This window comes from Engystomops pustulosus, chromosome 5, assembly GCF_040894005.1.
Source record: "Engystomops pustulosus chromosome 5, aEngPut4.maternal, whole genome shotgun sequence".
NCBI classification, from domain to species: Eukaryota; Metazoa; Chordata; class Amphibia; order Anura; family Leptodactylidae; genus Engystomops; species Engystomops pustulosus.
This window is the reverse complement of record NC_092415.1, coordinates 169,267,618-169,280,027: the sequence shown is the minus strand read 5'-3', so window position 1 is coordinate 169,280,027 and position 12,410 is coordinate 169,267,618. Positions and strand designations below refer to the sequence as shown.

Genomic DNA, 12,410 nt, shown 5'->3' with positions numbered 1-12,410 from the left:
CATCATGGTTTGGTCTTTTCTTCAGCAGGGACAGGTAAGATGGTTAAAATTGATGGGACGATGGAGAAAGCCAAATACAGGACCATTCTGGAAGAAAACCTGTTGGAGACCTGAGACTGGGACGCAGATTTATCTTCCAAGAAGACAATGATCCCAAACATCTACATTGGAATAGTTCACAACGGATCCAGGTGTTAGAATGGCCAAAGTCAAAGTCCAGACCTGAATCCAATCAAGAATCTGTGGAAAGAGCTGAAAACTGCTGTTCACAAACACTTCATCCAACCGCACTGAGCTCCAGCTGTTCTCCAAGGAAGAATGGGCAAGAATTTCAGTCTCTGTGCAAAACTGATAGAGACCTAATACCCCAAGCGAATTGCAACTGTAATCGCACCAAAAAGTGGCGCTACAAAGTATTAACTTAAGGGGCCGAATAATATTGCATGCCCTACTTTACAGGTTATTATATTTTAGAAAAGTTTAAAATATCCAATAAATGTCACAATTGTGGATGATTCTTCACTAAAAAAAAATACAATTTTAGATCTTTAGGCTTGAAGCCTGAAATGTGGCAAACAGAAAAGTTCAAGGCGGACGAATACTTACGCAAGGCACTGTACAGGCAGTCCCCGGGTTACCTACAAGATAGGGTCTGTAGGTTTGTTCTTAAGTTGAATTTGTATGTAAGTTGGAACTGTATACATTATAATTGTAGCCCCAGACAGAATTTTTTGGGTCTCTGTCACAATTGTATTTCAAAAATGTTGGGTTGTCATAAGAACCAAGATTAACACTAAAGCTTCATTGAAGTCACCCATGATAACGGTTTCAGCTTTTTATTGTAGCTTAGGACTAAAGTACAGTAAATTACCAAAATCCAGAGGTCCGTTTGTAACTAGGGGTCGTCTGAAAGTCGGGTGTTCTTAGTAGGGGACCGCCTGTAATTCCAACCTGTCTCTATCAGTCCTACTGTATACAATTTTGGTTGCCCTGTGATCCGAACGTAAATATTCTATCTTCTATGGTCGGGCAGGGCATCTTCTTCTCATGAATGTGCTCTCTACCCCTTCCACCTCCATTACAAGAAGAGCTCCAACACAGACACTTTCTACCGTGAAGAGAAGCGTGCAGACTTACTCTATAAGCTACAGGCAAGATAAGGTCTTTATAGCAGGGGAAGGAGGCACATAGCAGAGCTGACTGAGTGTTATTGTGTGTCATATGCATCTCATGGATCTCATCATTTCTCATCTCTGATCTGTATCATCATTATCATTCCAACTGTGATTTGTTCAGAATTAATGTTAGCAGATTATGGTCTTCTTTAAGGCTACATTCACATTGCCGCTGCCCGCCGTTCCGTAGCACGGCAGGCACACGGCGGTGCCAGGGAGAGCGCCGCTCACCCCCGGCCCTCTCCATAGCCCAACATAGAGCCCGGTGCCATATTCCGTCGTAAGATAGGACATATCCTATGTTTCTACGGCTATGGAACGGTACAGTGCCCCACATGAGTTGCACCATACCGCACCCGTAGGGCGATGTGAGGCCATTGCGATGTATGGGGGACGTATATACGCCGTATATACGTCCCCCATACGTTCATGTGAATGTAGCCTAAGATAATACTGTTTTACCTGATGTATGTGGCTCCATAAAAAATTCTTTATTTCAGGAGTTCTCAACTACAGTACGCATTTCCCCTGCTGATGATTTACAGCAAAATAATCTCACTGGTCGTGAAGTCTTGGCCCTGTGCGATCTTGCCCATCACGTCGACATCACGTCTGCTGACAAAGGTGGTGCTGTCGCTGTCATGGACACAGGCTCGTACTTGGGTGAGATACATATACAATTGGCTGGTAGAAATGTATATGAACATATTGTCTGTGACCCTAAGTTTATACTTCTGAAATGTATTAGAGACATTTTGGATGAAGCATTAACTAAAGATATCATTGATTATTATTTATATAAATATTCCAGTTATTTATGTACTACCAAAAATCCACAAGAATTTGTATTCCCCACGGAGTAGACCGTCTCTGAATCAGGTTCCATCCATTGCTACATTTCTAGACTGTATATCGAGTGATTTATCAACATCTGGAAGTTCCTACATTAGAGACACAGCTGACTTTATTAATAAATTAAATCAGATCACAATACGCAATATTTATTTGGTTTCCTTCAATGTCACATCATTATATATACACATCTATAGATCACCAGAGGGAACATAACGCGGTATCTAAACTACTACAGACCAAGAATTTTTGTAACAATTTATCATGACTCATTTGGAATATGTTCTTAAAAATAACTATTTTTTATTTGGAGACGGTTATTATGTACATCTGTTGGAAGTAGTTATGGGTGCCAACATGGCACAGACACATGCTAACAATGTAACGAGAGTGCTTGAGGAGGACGTTGTCTAGGCCTCCACTCACTCTGAACATTGTCTCAGGTGGTGGAGGTACAAATATGACCTCTTCCTCATTTGGGATGATGCAGAATCTACACTTTTACAGTTTCATGAAATCTTTAACACTATAGATGAGACGATTAAAGAACATCTACCACCAGATGTAGCGGTGGTAGACTGTTACCAAAGCAATGCTCGTTACCTTAGGGGTTAAGGGCCAGTGATTATCCCATCCTAATGCAGGTCAGCTACACCGAATATAGTACATTATAAAAATATGCTAATGAGACGCAGGCGTTCAGGCCTCGGCAGTCTAGCTCCTCCTGGCTCTTTCCGATGAGAAAATATGCACACCCCCTTCATCATCATCATTATCCCGGCTGGTCCCAAGCACTGCAGACAGCCAGTGACGTCAACCATCTGTCTGAAAATCTCATGTGAACCCTAAAGCTTGGACAGCCGCACTGGTCTCCGGCCGGCCGTGCAAGGTGCAGTGCTTTTGCGCCTGCGCGAGATTTGCACACAGATGGCTGACATCACACTCTGATCTTAATCATTTTGATTTAGTGTAACATTTGGTTTCCGATTCTGGAGTCCTGTTACTATGGTATCTTGCTGCGTATCGGCTTTTGTCGAGTGCACATGCGCATTTCCTGTTCCAGCTTATGCGTTCCAAACATGCAGTTCACGCATACCTAGTGTTAAGGTTTGCAAACACTATTGTATTAGGCCGAAGGGAGCAATCGGGGGGAGAATTTCAGTTAACACTTTTTACACTGTATGGGCACTTAGTCAGTTTTTCTATGCACGTGTGCACTATTCATGTATGATCATGAATTGGTAAATGATAATGAGTTGTTAGTATGATATATATGATCGATATTCACTTTTATCTTACAAATATTTATATAATGTGATGATGTATTTGATATGAATTTTGTTGACTTTTTTCATGTATATTAATGAAAAGGAGTTACTTTTGTGGTTATGTGACTGCTGTTTGTTACTATATATACCTTCATTTTAACTTGCACATTGATTGAGAAAGGCTCATGTTGAGCCAAAACATCGCCCTTATCAACTATTTTTGTAAATTGGACCTGTTTGAGGGCTGTTTTTTCTATACTCACTTCATTCTATGTGTCAGATACTAGTGAATGTTCAGAAACTAAATGAAAGTGTAGATAATCCCTGGACCCTGATAATCTAACCTCATTGTCAAGCACTAAAGGGATCATGAAGTATCTGCTCATGGAGTCCATGCCCACGCTCTGTATTGTTAAACTGACCATCACTAAGTGATAGGAGCTAAAACAATAAAACTGCATAAAATAGTAAAAATGATCTTTATTGTGTAAACATCACTAGGGGGTTATAATTTGAGAACTTTATCAAGTAGTCATCTGTATAAACACAACCAGTACCCGTAAAGCGGTTTTCCCACGAAAGAAAATTCTCATATTTAAACCCCCTAATGATGTTAACACAAAAAATATCATTTTAACTACCTCAGTTTTATTGCTCCTATCACTCCCTAGGTTTCTCAGTGCATAATCCCAGGCTGACAGACTTTTACACTTATAGCTCTGCTACATCTGACAGATGTGCCTGCCTCCCCCTTCCCCCGGATCACTTATCTGCTTGTAGCTTGCAGCTCCTCTCTGGTCACCATCTCCTGACAGAAAGTGATCAGTGTTAGCTCTGTGCCGGGGACGTGGTTACAGACACACAGCAGAGAGAAACAGAAATCTCATCTGCACAATCTCACACAGAAATCCAAGATGGCGGCCACCAGACCCCAAGTCAGAAGTTACAGGGTTGTGTCTAGGGGCAACTGAAATAGTGAACACCAGGACTGATGCTGTATTTTTGTTAATAACATTGAATTAGAGAATGCGTTATTTTTTTATCCTGAGTACATATAAGAAACTTGTCTTCGTGGGAATCGCCTTTAATTAATTAAGAACTATCCCTCTTATTGGAAAAAAATATAATCCTGAGATTTGTAATAAAGGTATAAGCCAGATACTTTTGGCATTTAGAGAACTAGCTATGAAATTATTAAACCTTCAAAACGAGATAAAAACCGAACACCAGTGATCAAATAAATCCCTCTGCTTCATGCTTAACCATGATTTCCAGACTAAAGTTTACCAGCGTTATTACAGATGCAGGTTACGTTTCCCACTGTGAATGGACTTCAGGGACTTAATAGTTTTCTACACTTTCCAACAAACCATCTGGGAATCAGCTTTGTGAACCGTAAACCATTTTACCAGTCATAATTGTATCCCCCCCCCCCAGATGTGTCTGCCACCAGGCATTTCAGGAACAATCTTCCCCTATGTGCAATCTAATAGAAATACAAGTCTTGCAGGAGCTCAGCGTGTTCCAGTCCCACTTACCTTCACTGCTTTCGTTTTAACACAAAGTTTGCCACCAAGTTTACATGTCTCCTCTATTTGTGTCTGTTGAGAAATGACACATTTCTGTGTGGTGACAATCTTCTCTTTCAGGACGCACAGTATGTCATTCTTGTTCTCGTGTAGCTGTTCTATGAAGGGATGCTGCAAGTTTATTTTCCTGAGGTAAAAAAGGAAGCAAAAATATGTATAAACTTTGGGAAGTAAACGTCATCGTTCATACGGGCAGTGACATCACTTAGGGCGCATTCGCATGGCGGCGCCGGGAAGAGGAGGAGAAGGTTAGTGCTGCTCGTCCCCGCCCCTCTCCATAGTGATATATGGTGCACGAGAAAGGATGGGACATGCACCGTACCGCTCCCGTTCCACTGCGCGCCCATTGCCGGCCTATGGGGGACGTATATGCGACGTATTTACGTCCCCTGAAAGGTCGTGTGAATTCAGCCTCTTCATCAAAGTTTTTCAGAAGTTAGCTTTACCCATTTACTCTCCAGACACAATTTGTTATTTGGTGTTTACATAGTTAACCAACATGTAAGAAAGGAACAAACCAAAGAGGCACCAGGATTTCATTACCTACAAATGCAATATAAGGCCTCATGCACATCACTGTAAATGGGGGCCATAGAGGTCTATTGTATTACAGAGTAGTGAGGCCGCACAGTTCCTACGGTGCTCATCTGCCCATGTCCACCTGTGCAATACAGGCCACAAACTTCCCCCATTTGCAGTCCATATTTTACACACGGTCGTGTGCATGTAGACTAAGGTTGGATTAAGACGGTGCAGTTAAGCACTGTTCACATTTTTCCTTCCATTGTAAGTACACATCGGGAAAAATTCCGACCAACACAGTGGGCTCCAACATAACCCAGTGGGATACATTGTCTTATTCATATCTTCCTCCTCTGTCAGGAGAAGCAGCAAACATTGGCACCCAGCAGTGATTTGCTTCCGTTGTTCTGGGTACCTCCATATATGGACAGTTACTTCACTGGAGTATATCGGAGGTATCCGTTTAGTGGAAGCTGGGGATGGATGCCATACAGTAGTATCCATCTACGATAGGGACAGCATGGTGGCTTAGTGGTTAGCATTACAGCCTTTCAGCGATGGGGACCTAAGTTCAAGTCCCAGGGTCAACATCTGAAAAGAGTTTCTAAGTTCTTGTGTTTGCGTGGCTTTCCTCCGGGTCCTCTGGTTTCCTCCCACTCTCCAAAATATACTAGTAGGTTGATTAGATTGTGAGCCCCATTGGGGCCAGGAACTGATTTGGCAAACTCTGTGCAGCTCTGCATAATCCATGTGCGCTATATAAATAAAGGAATTAAATTAATTAGGTTGTTCTGGCCTCTATTAAACTAACACTTTTTCTTACTGCATGGAGGAGCATAAATTTCATAGTCTACGACACTATTTCATCCTGTATTTCTTGTTGTATACCGACCAGGCGGTGGTTGAAAGGATGCTCTTTTGGCCGCCGTCTGATAAGAGAAGTCTATGGACATGTGGGACTTTACTTGTGTAGAGATTTAACGTGTCCAAAAGAAAAAGTGTGAATCCAACCTTAATAGCACTTCAGGAGAAGAATTAATTTATGAAATGGTTTTTGTTGCGTTTTTTAAAATATTTTAAAGACGCCTAATAAAATGAAATTGTTATAATAATAATCACAAGACAAACTTTTGAAATATTATAAATAACAAAGACCTATAATGCCCTCCTCTGGTAACACAGATGTACTACGCTACAAACCAAAGAGCATACAATACACTGTTCTTTCTATAGATAATTGGTTTATCAACGAATAAAAACATACTGCAAAAAAAAAAAAATACAGGATTTCTTTGTTCACTAGTATAGCAAAAAAAAAAAAACTTAGAATAAGGGAAATGCTGCAGTGGTGTAAACCTGTAGGAGCTTTCATTTGATCTTTAAAGCAATACTGTGTAACCTCATGATGAGAAATGTTAACCTCCAGGAAACACATGAATTGCAGTTGTATCGTTATCGCCCAGAAAAACAGTACAGGAAAATCAATACAATCTACGCTTACTTTAACCGCAATGAAAACACTACAAAGGGAAATGCAAGCAATGCCAAATCCAGAATATTGGAAGTTATTCTCACGCTGCATGGACTGCCACCTGGTGGATGCAACTGATGCTGCATCATCTAACATGAACTCAACTAACACTTAGGCCCCATTTATTCTTTGTTTCAGAGTCTGGCACATCCGGTAAGACAATCCATAATCATAATAATTGCTTTATTTATATAGCGCACACAGATTACGCAGCGCTGCACAGAGCTTGCCAAATCAGTCCCTGTCCCCAATGGGGTTCACAATCTAATCGATATGTTTTGGAGGAAACCCAAGCAAACACGGAGAGAACATATAAACTCTTTGCAGATGTTGACCCAGGTCCCCAGTGCTGCAAGGTTGTAATGCTAACCACTAAGCCACCGTGCCGCCTGGTGCCGTGCATACAGCAGATGACAAGAGGGATTGCTAGCATCACGGGGGGGGGGATCTGGTATCAAGGCGCATGATCCAGTGACACATACGTGAGGCATACTGGATCATGCGCCTTGATACCAGATTTCCGAAGGGCATGAACTATAAAAATGATTTAATGTATATCTATTGATCTTTCTATTTGTACCTTTACCCACTTATTGCCATGCAATTCATGTGTTCATGTTTCAAAAAACCGTATTATTACTATATTATTATTTACTTCCTTACAGTCCCTTCCACGGACTTTCTACAATAACATGGCTACTTTTACTTACCTATTTTCTCCCCGTTACTACTCTGTCACTGGTTATTTCAACATGTAGATCTGTCGTACCTGTGTATATTATGGCTTCAGCGGTTGCTGGGTTACTGCGGCTCTGCCTGTTTTTCGTAGGTTTTTCCTTCAGATCACGTGTACCTACATCACGTGACACCATCCTCTCTATCACAGGTACCTTAACTCCTTCTTTCCCTTTCACACACCTGTTTCACTTTATAGGGAGTTTACTCTTTCTGGTTCCCTTTTGTCCCTTTATATACAACCTCACATCAATGCTATGCTAGGTATGACTAAGGACTGACACCTTGTTTTGTCCGAAACGCGTCACCATTTGCATCCCTCCCCCCTTTTTTTTGATGTCTTGTTGGTTTTAACTTTTTGATGAATTTAATAAATTGAACGGAACATTTTTTAACTTTGTACCAGTGCGGATAGAGTGGATATTTTTCTCCATATACTGGGGTAGTTGATGTCTCCCATGATTATTACTCTTCATCTTTTTTCCTCATAAGCAGGTTTTCGATTCCATTTTTCCTCCCCTTATCTCCATCCTTGGGGTCTCCACATTCTTATTTTCATCACTGATATCCTCTGGCAGATTGGACTTGAGGCCGGATTTCACATATAAATCAACTCCTCCACCGATTTTATTTATCTGATCATTGCATAAAAAACTTTAGTCTTCTAAATGAACAACCTGGTTATAGTTATTCTGCCATCTCACACTTATTCCCCAGTATATCATGTATCCTCTCCAGCAAAGGAGCTAAAAGTCACTCGCCTTAGAGGAGTCATTTCTCATGTCCTCGGTAGGCCCCTCCAACCACTTTCTATGGGAGTGGTTGTGACGGAGGGGGCGTGCGTACAGCAATGACTACAGGGCCCCCTCCATCTGACAGCAAAACACGGGACGTCATAGGAATTCCCAAGTCCTGCTGCTCCCGGTGGGTCACGTGACCTGCGACTCCTGCCGGTGAATAGTAAACTTTAACAGGGTAACCACAATATGGGTGACCCCATAAGGGTCTTATACTAAACCTGTTGAAGTTTTCCTTAAGTCTAATATTCGTGCCTATAAATCCAGGTTGTAGCTAGTACAGCTAGCCAAAACCAAATCCATGACCTGATACAGTTAAAATAGCAATTTTTCAATTACTAAATGTCCAAAATCCAGGATGATCAGCAGAGCAGTTGCTGGTGGCATATGGCTTGTGCCCACACACTGACAACAGACGAATATTTATGCTGGGCATATTTCCAGGACGGCAGTGTCCAAACATGCTCAAAATTTACTATGACAAACACATTAGTAATCCATCCTTGAAACAGAGTAATCCATTACAAATCAGAAGACGCCACATTATTTTTTAATTAAAAAATGAGCCAGTGTTAATAATACAAGACTAAGAGGTGATAATCTGTTAATCCAAAGACAAGGTGATATTTTTATTGCTATTATTACAATGCAGTCACAACTACTGTACATTGCAGCTACATCAAATATTATATTTGGGAATTCCTACTATATGATATTCCTTCTTTCGCAATACTATCTCCCGCAGAATACAGGCTGCACTCATCTGTCTTTATTCTCTGCTGAGGAGTCTGATAACTGGCCCATTGTTGTAAGAACCTAATGGTGATAAGGAGGTTGTATACAATGTCAGCTGTCTATATAGGGTTTGTGTAGAGGTCATCACTGTAGCTTGTGATTAGCTGCAGAAGTGACCTGTGCCGAAACAGCGTATCAGAGCGCAGAACATCTCCAAAGATTGCAATTACTACTAATTGGGATAACCAATTGCAGCAAAGACACTGTGGCACTATTTGCAAAAGAGCTTAAAGTGTAATCGTCATTCTGAGCAAAAAATCCCCTAAAATACATAATTCTGCTCCAGGTGTCCCTGGGAATCATTCCTCAAAGTATTTTCCCTCTCAGTCCTCATTTAGTATCTTTTTTGGCCCATAGCAACCAGGGTTTTCAGCTCACAAAAAACTACAATCAGCAAGATGGAGGGGCGGAGCCTGCCCCCTGTCACCTCATCACAAGCGCCTGACCAATCACACCAGAGCCATCTATCTCCTATCTATCTATCTATCTATATATATCCTATCTATATCATATCTATCTATCTGTCTCCCTATCTATCTATCGGTCTCCCTATCTATCTATCTATCTATCTAAGTAACACTCCAGCACAGCACATGACAGGACAGCTTGCAGACTTGGAGCTGGCTGCAGGGAGAGGGAGGCTTGTCTCCTGTTCCGTAGACGGAATGTCCATAGTAACAGCTATCTGAGCAGTCACTGCCATCTAGGGGAAGTCTGCAGAATACAAGGGGAAGGAGCAAGATTCGGGTAACTAATCCAATTGCAAAAGGGCTTAAAATTACCTGCCCTACAACATATCAAAAGTTTTTTGAAATGACGGTTACACTTTAAAGAAGACCTATCAACAGAATTTTACCCCTTAACCATTAATACCATAATTACAGCTGTTTTTCTGATATGCAAATGAGCATAGAAGAGTAAAATTCTGAATAGAAGAGTCATGCCTGCTCTTGGCTGTCAGTGAACCATGCCTCATTCTTTTTATTGACAGCTCTGTGTCTCTTAAGATCTCCGACAGGGAGCCCTCTCTGTGTCCACTCCCTGTCCTTACCACTGCATGGTGAATTTAGCAGTGAGCACTGCGTAGAAACGTGCAGGTCTCGCCCCCATTTCACGCAACCCACAATGGGTGGAGCCAAGTGGCGATGGGCGGCACCAACATAAACAAAGGCAGAAAAGATTTGTGGAGCATTTTTACTGGTGGGAGGAGGCAGATTTAAGGAAAAACCAACCAGAGTTCTGTTGTTTATGGAGCGAGAACAGTACAAACTTGTGTGCAGGTAGCCCTAAGGTTAAGTTCCCACCTGCTTCGACAGGTTCCATTAGACCTTTCATTATCAATAATGGAAAAAAATTTCAGCAGCTTGTGCCATTCTTTTCCCCCACTATAACTAATTGAAGATAATGGAAGGTCCATTGAAGTGTATGTGGAATGCTCTATGATCATCTGTGGGATTTTTCGTTAACAATTTTCCCCTAAAAAAGACAGTGTAAAGAAAACCCCTAACACAGGTCTGACCTGGGTGTAATATGGAATTATCAGGTTACTGCCTCTATTCTGGATCAACAGTAAATAATGATAGGTTTGGATTGACAAACCTCTGTTTTATATCAACCTTATCTACTATATATTATTATGCTCCATTCATACAAATAAGCTTTTTGGACATGTACTAGTCATTGTTTAAACAGATAGCACCTGTCATCGTGTCTTTCTATGGGTCTCACACACATGGCCACAGTTTCTACGTCCCCCAAGTGTGAGCTGAACACCACAAATTCTGGAGCTGGTCCTATTCTTGCAGTTTTTTTCTATGGTCATTGACACGCACAGGTGAGGCCGCAAGTGACCTTACATTGCTAAAATCAAGTAGCGCAAGCCAGACAAATCCCGTTTTAGGAAAGCTGAAATTACTTCATCTAGAACGTTCTATGCATTGATTCGATTTTTTTTCATGGAAAGATCTCGTTCTATATCTGACAAACGAGTCTGTGTTGATGTGTGTGCAGTCAATCCCTACAAAATGACAGCATAAAAAGTTATGTCTCCACATCCACATTTTCAAGCAGAAAACGTCAGCTTTGTAAGGGAAGCTCATGTCTCCTGGAGAGCCGCGTACTAAATAAAACATTATATCCTAGAACATGAGAAGACTCGCTAATGGCAAAACACTGCCAGGGAAAGATTAAGATTTTATTTGTTCTTGATGATTTTAACACCCTTAAATATTGATATAACCCCAGCAGTACAGCTTTATACAGCACTGCCCTCCCAACTCTCCCCCTGCAGATGTTAGGAGAGACGTTTCTGTCAGATGTGGAGGGTACAAAGGATTCGTACTGCAGGGAGATGCATACACGTGCTGATGTGTTAGCATTGTGGTTTGAAACAAACCTGTCTAGAACAGAATTCTGTTGTAATTTGCACTAAAAATCTGTGTGCACCACATTTATAAAGGGATTAAGGCTACATTCACACGGCACGCATATACACCCCCATAGAAGGACATGGGCGGGCGGACATACGGACCGTAGTGTTCTGTAGCCTGGGGAAAGATAGGACATTTTTCCCCATAATATGACCACCGTGCGCCATTTTTCTCTATAGAGAGGGGATGCTCACCTCCGCTCGCCCCTGGCCCTCTCCATAGAGAAACATGGGACAAGGCGCCGTATTCTGGGGCCCATTGCCGTCTATGGGGGACATATATATGCCCTAAATACGTTGGCCGTATATACGTCCCCATTCGGCGGTCTGAATGTAGCCTTAGACTATCTACTCTAACTCTGCACTGCCTAAAACGTTTTATAAATCTGCCCCATCATGTGAAAGCAGTGCAGGCCTATTTACATGCAGCTGAATGGCTTCAGAATTTACCCCAGCAGTAATTCCGCGAATATCTGAAACAAGCAAAAATAGTTTTTTTCGACAATGTGTGTATTACGCTGCTGGATTACCGCATAGAACTCCCATGAGACAAATCCACAAATGATATGTTACATTTGTAAGGGTGAGTTTACACGCAGTGTTTACACCAATACAATAAGGCTAAGTACATTACCTTAACATTTTGCATTTACGAAACACTACGTTAACTAAATGCATTTACATTGCGTTAACAAAACCTAATATAAACGCATCCTTA

The 12,410-nt window shown here is 41.5% G+C and overlaps 1 protein-coding gene across 3 annotated transcripts in view; it reads right to left on the bottom strand.

The window, feature by feature from the left end:
- The window catches only part of GSDME (gasdermin E), a 65,506-nt gene that overhangs the window by 37,875 nt on the left and 15,221 nt on the right, over positions 1–12,410 (bottom strand). For all 3 annotated transcript variants that reach the window (XM_072153759.1, XM_072153760.1, XM_072153761.1), the window contains exon 4: positions 4,834–5,011. In XM_072153759.1, the coding sequence (XP_072009860.1) occupies positions 4,834–5,011 (178 nt within the window). The remainder of the gene's footprint in view (positions 1–4,833; positions 5,012–12,410) is intronic.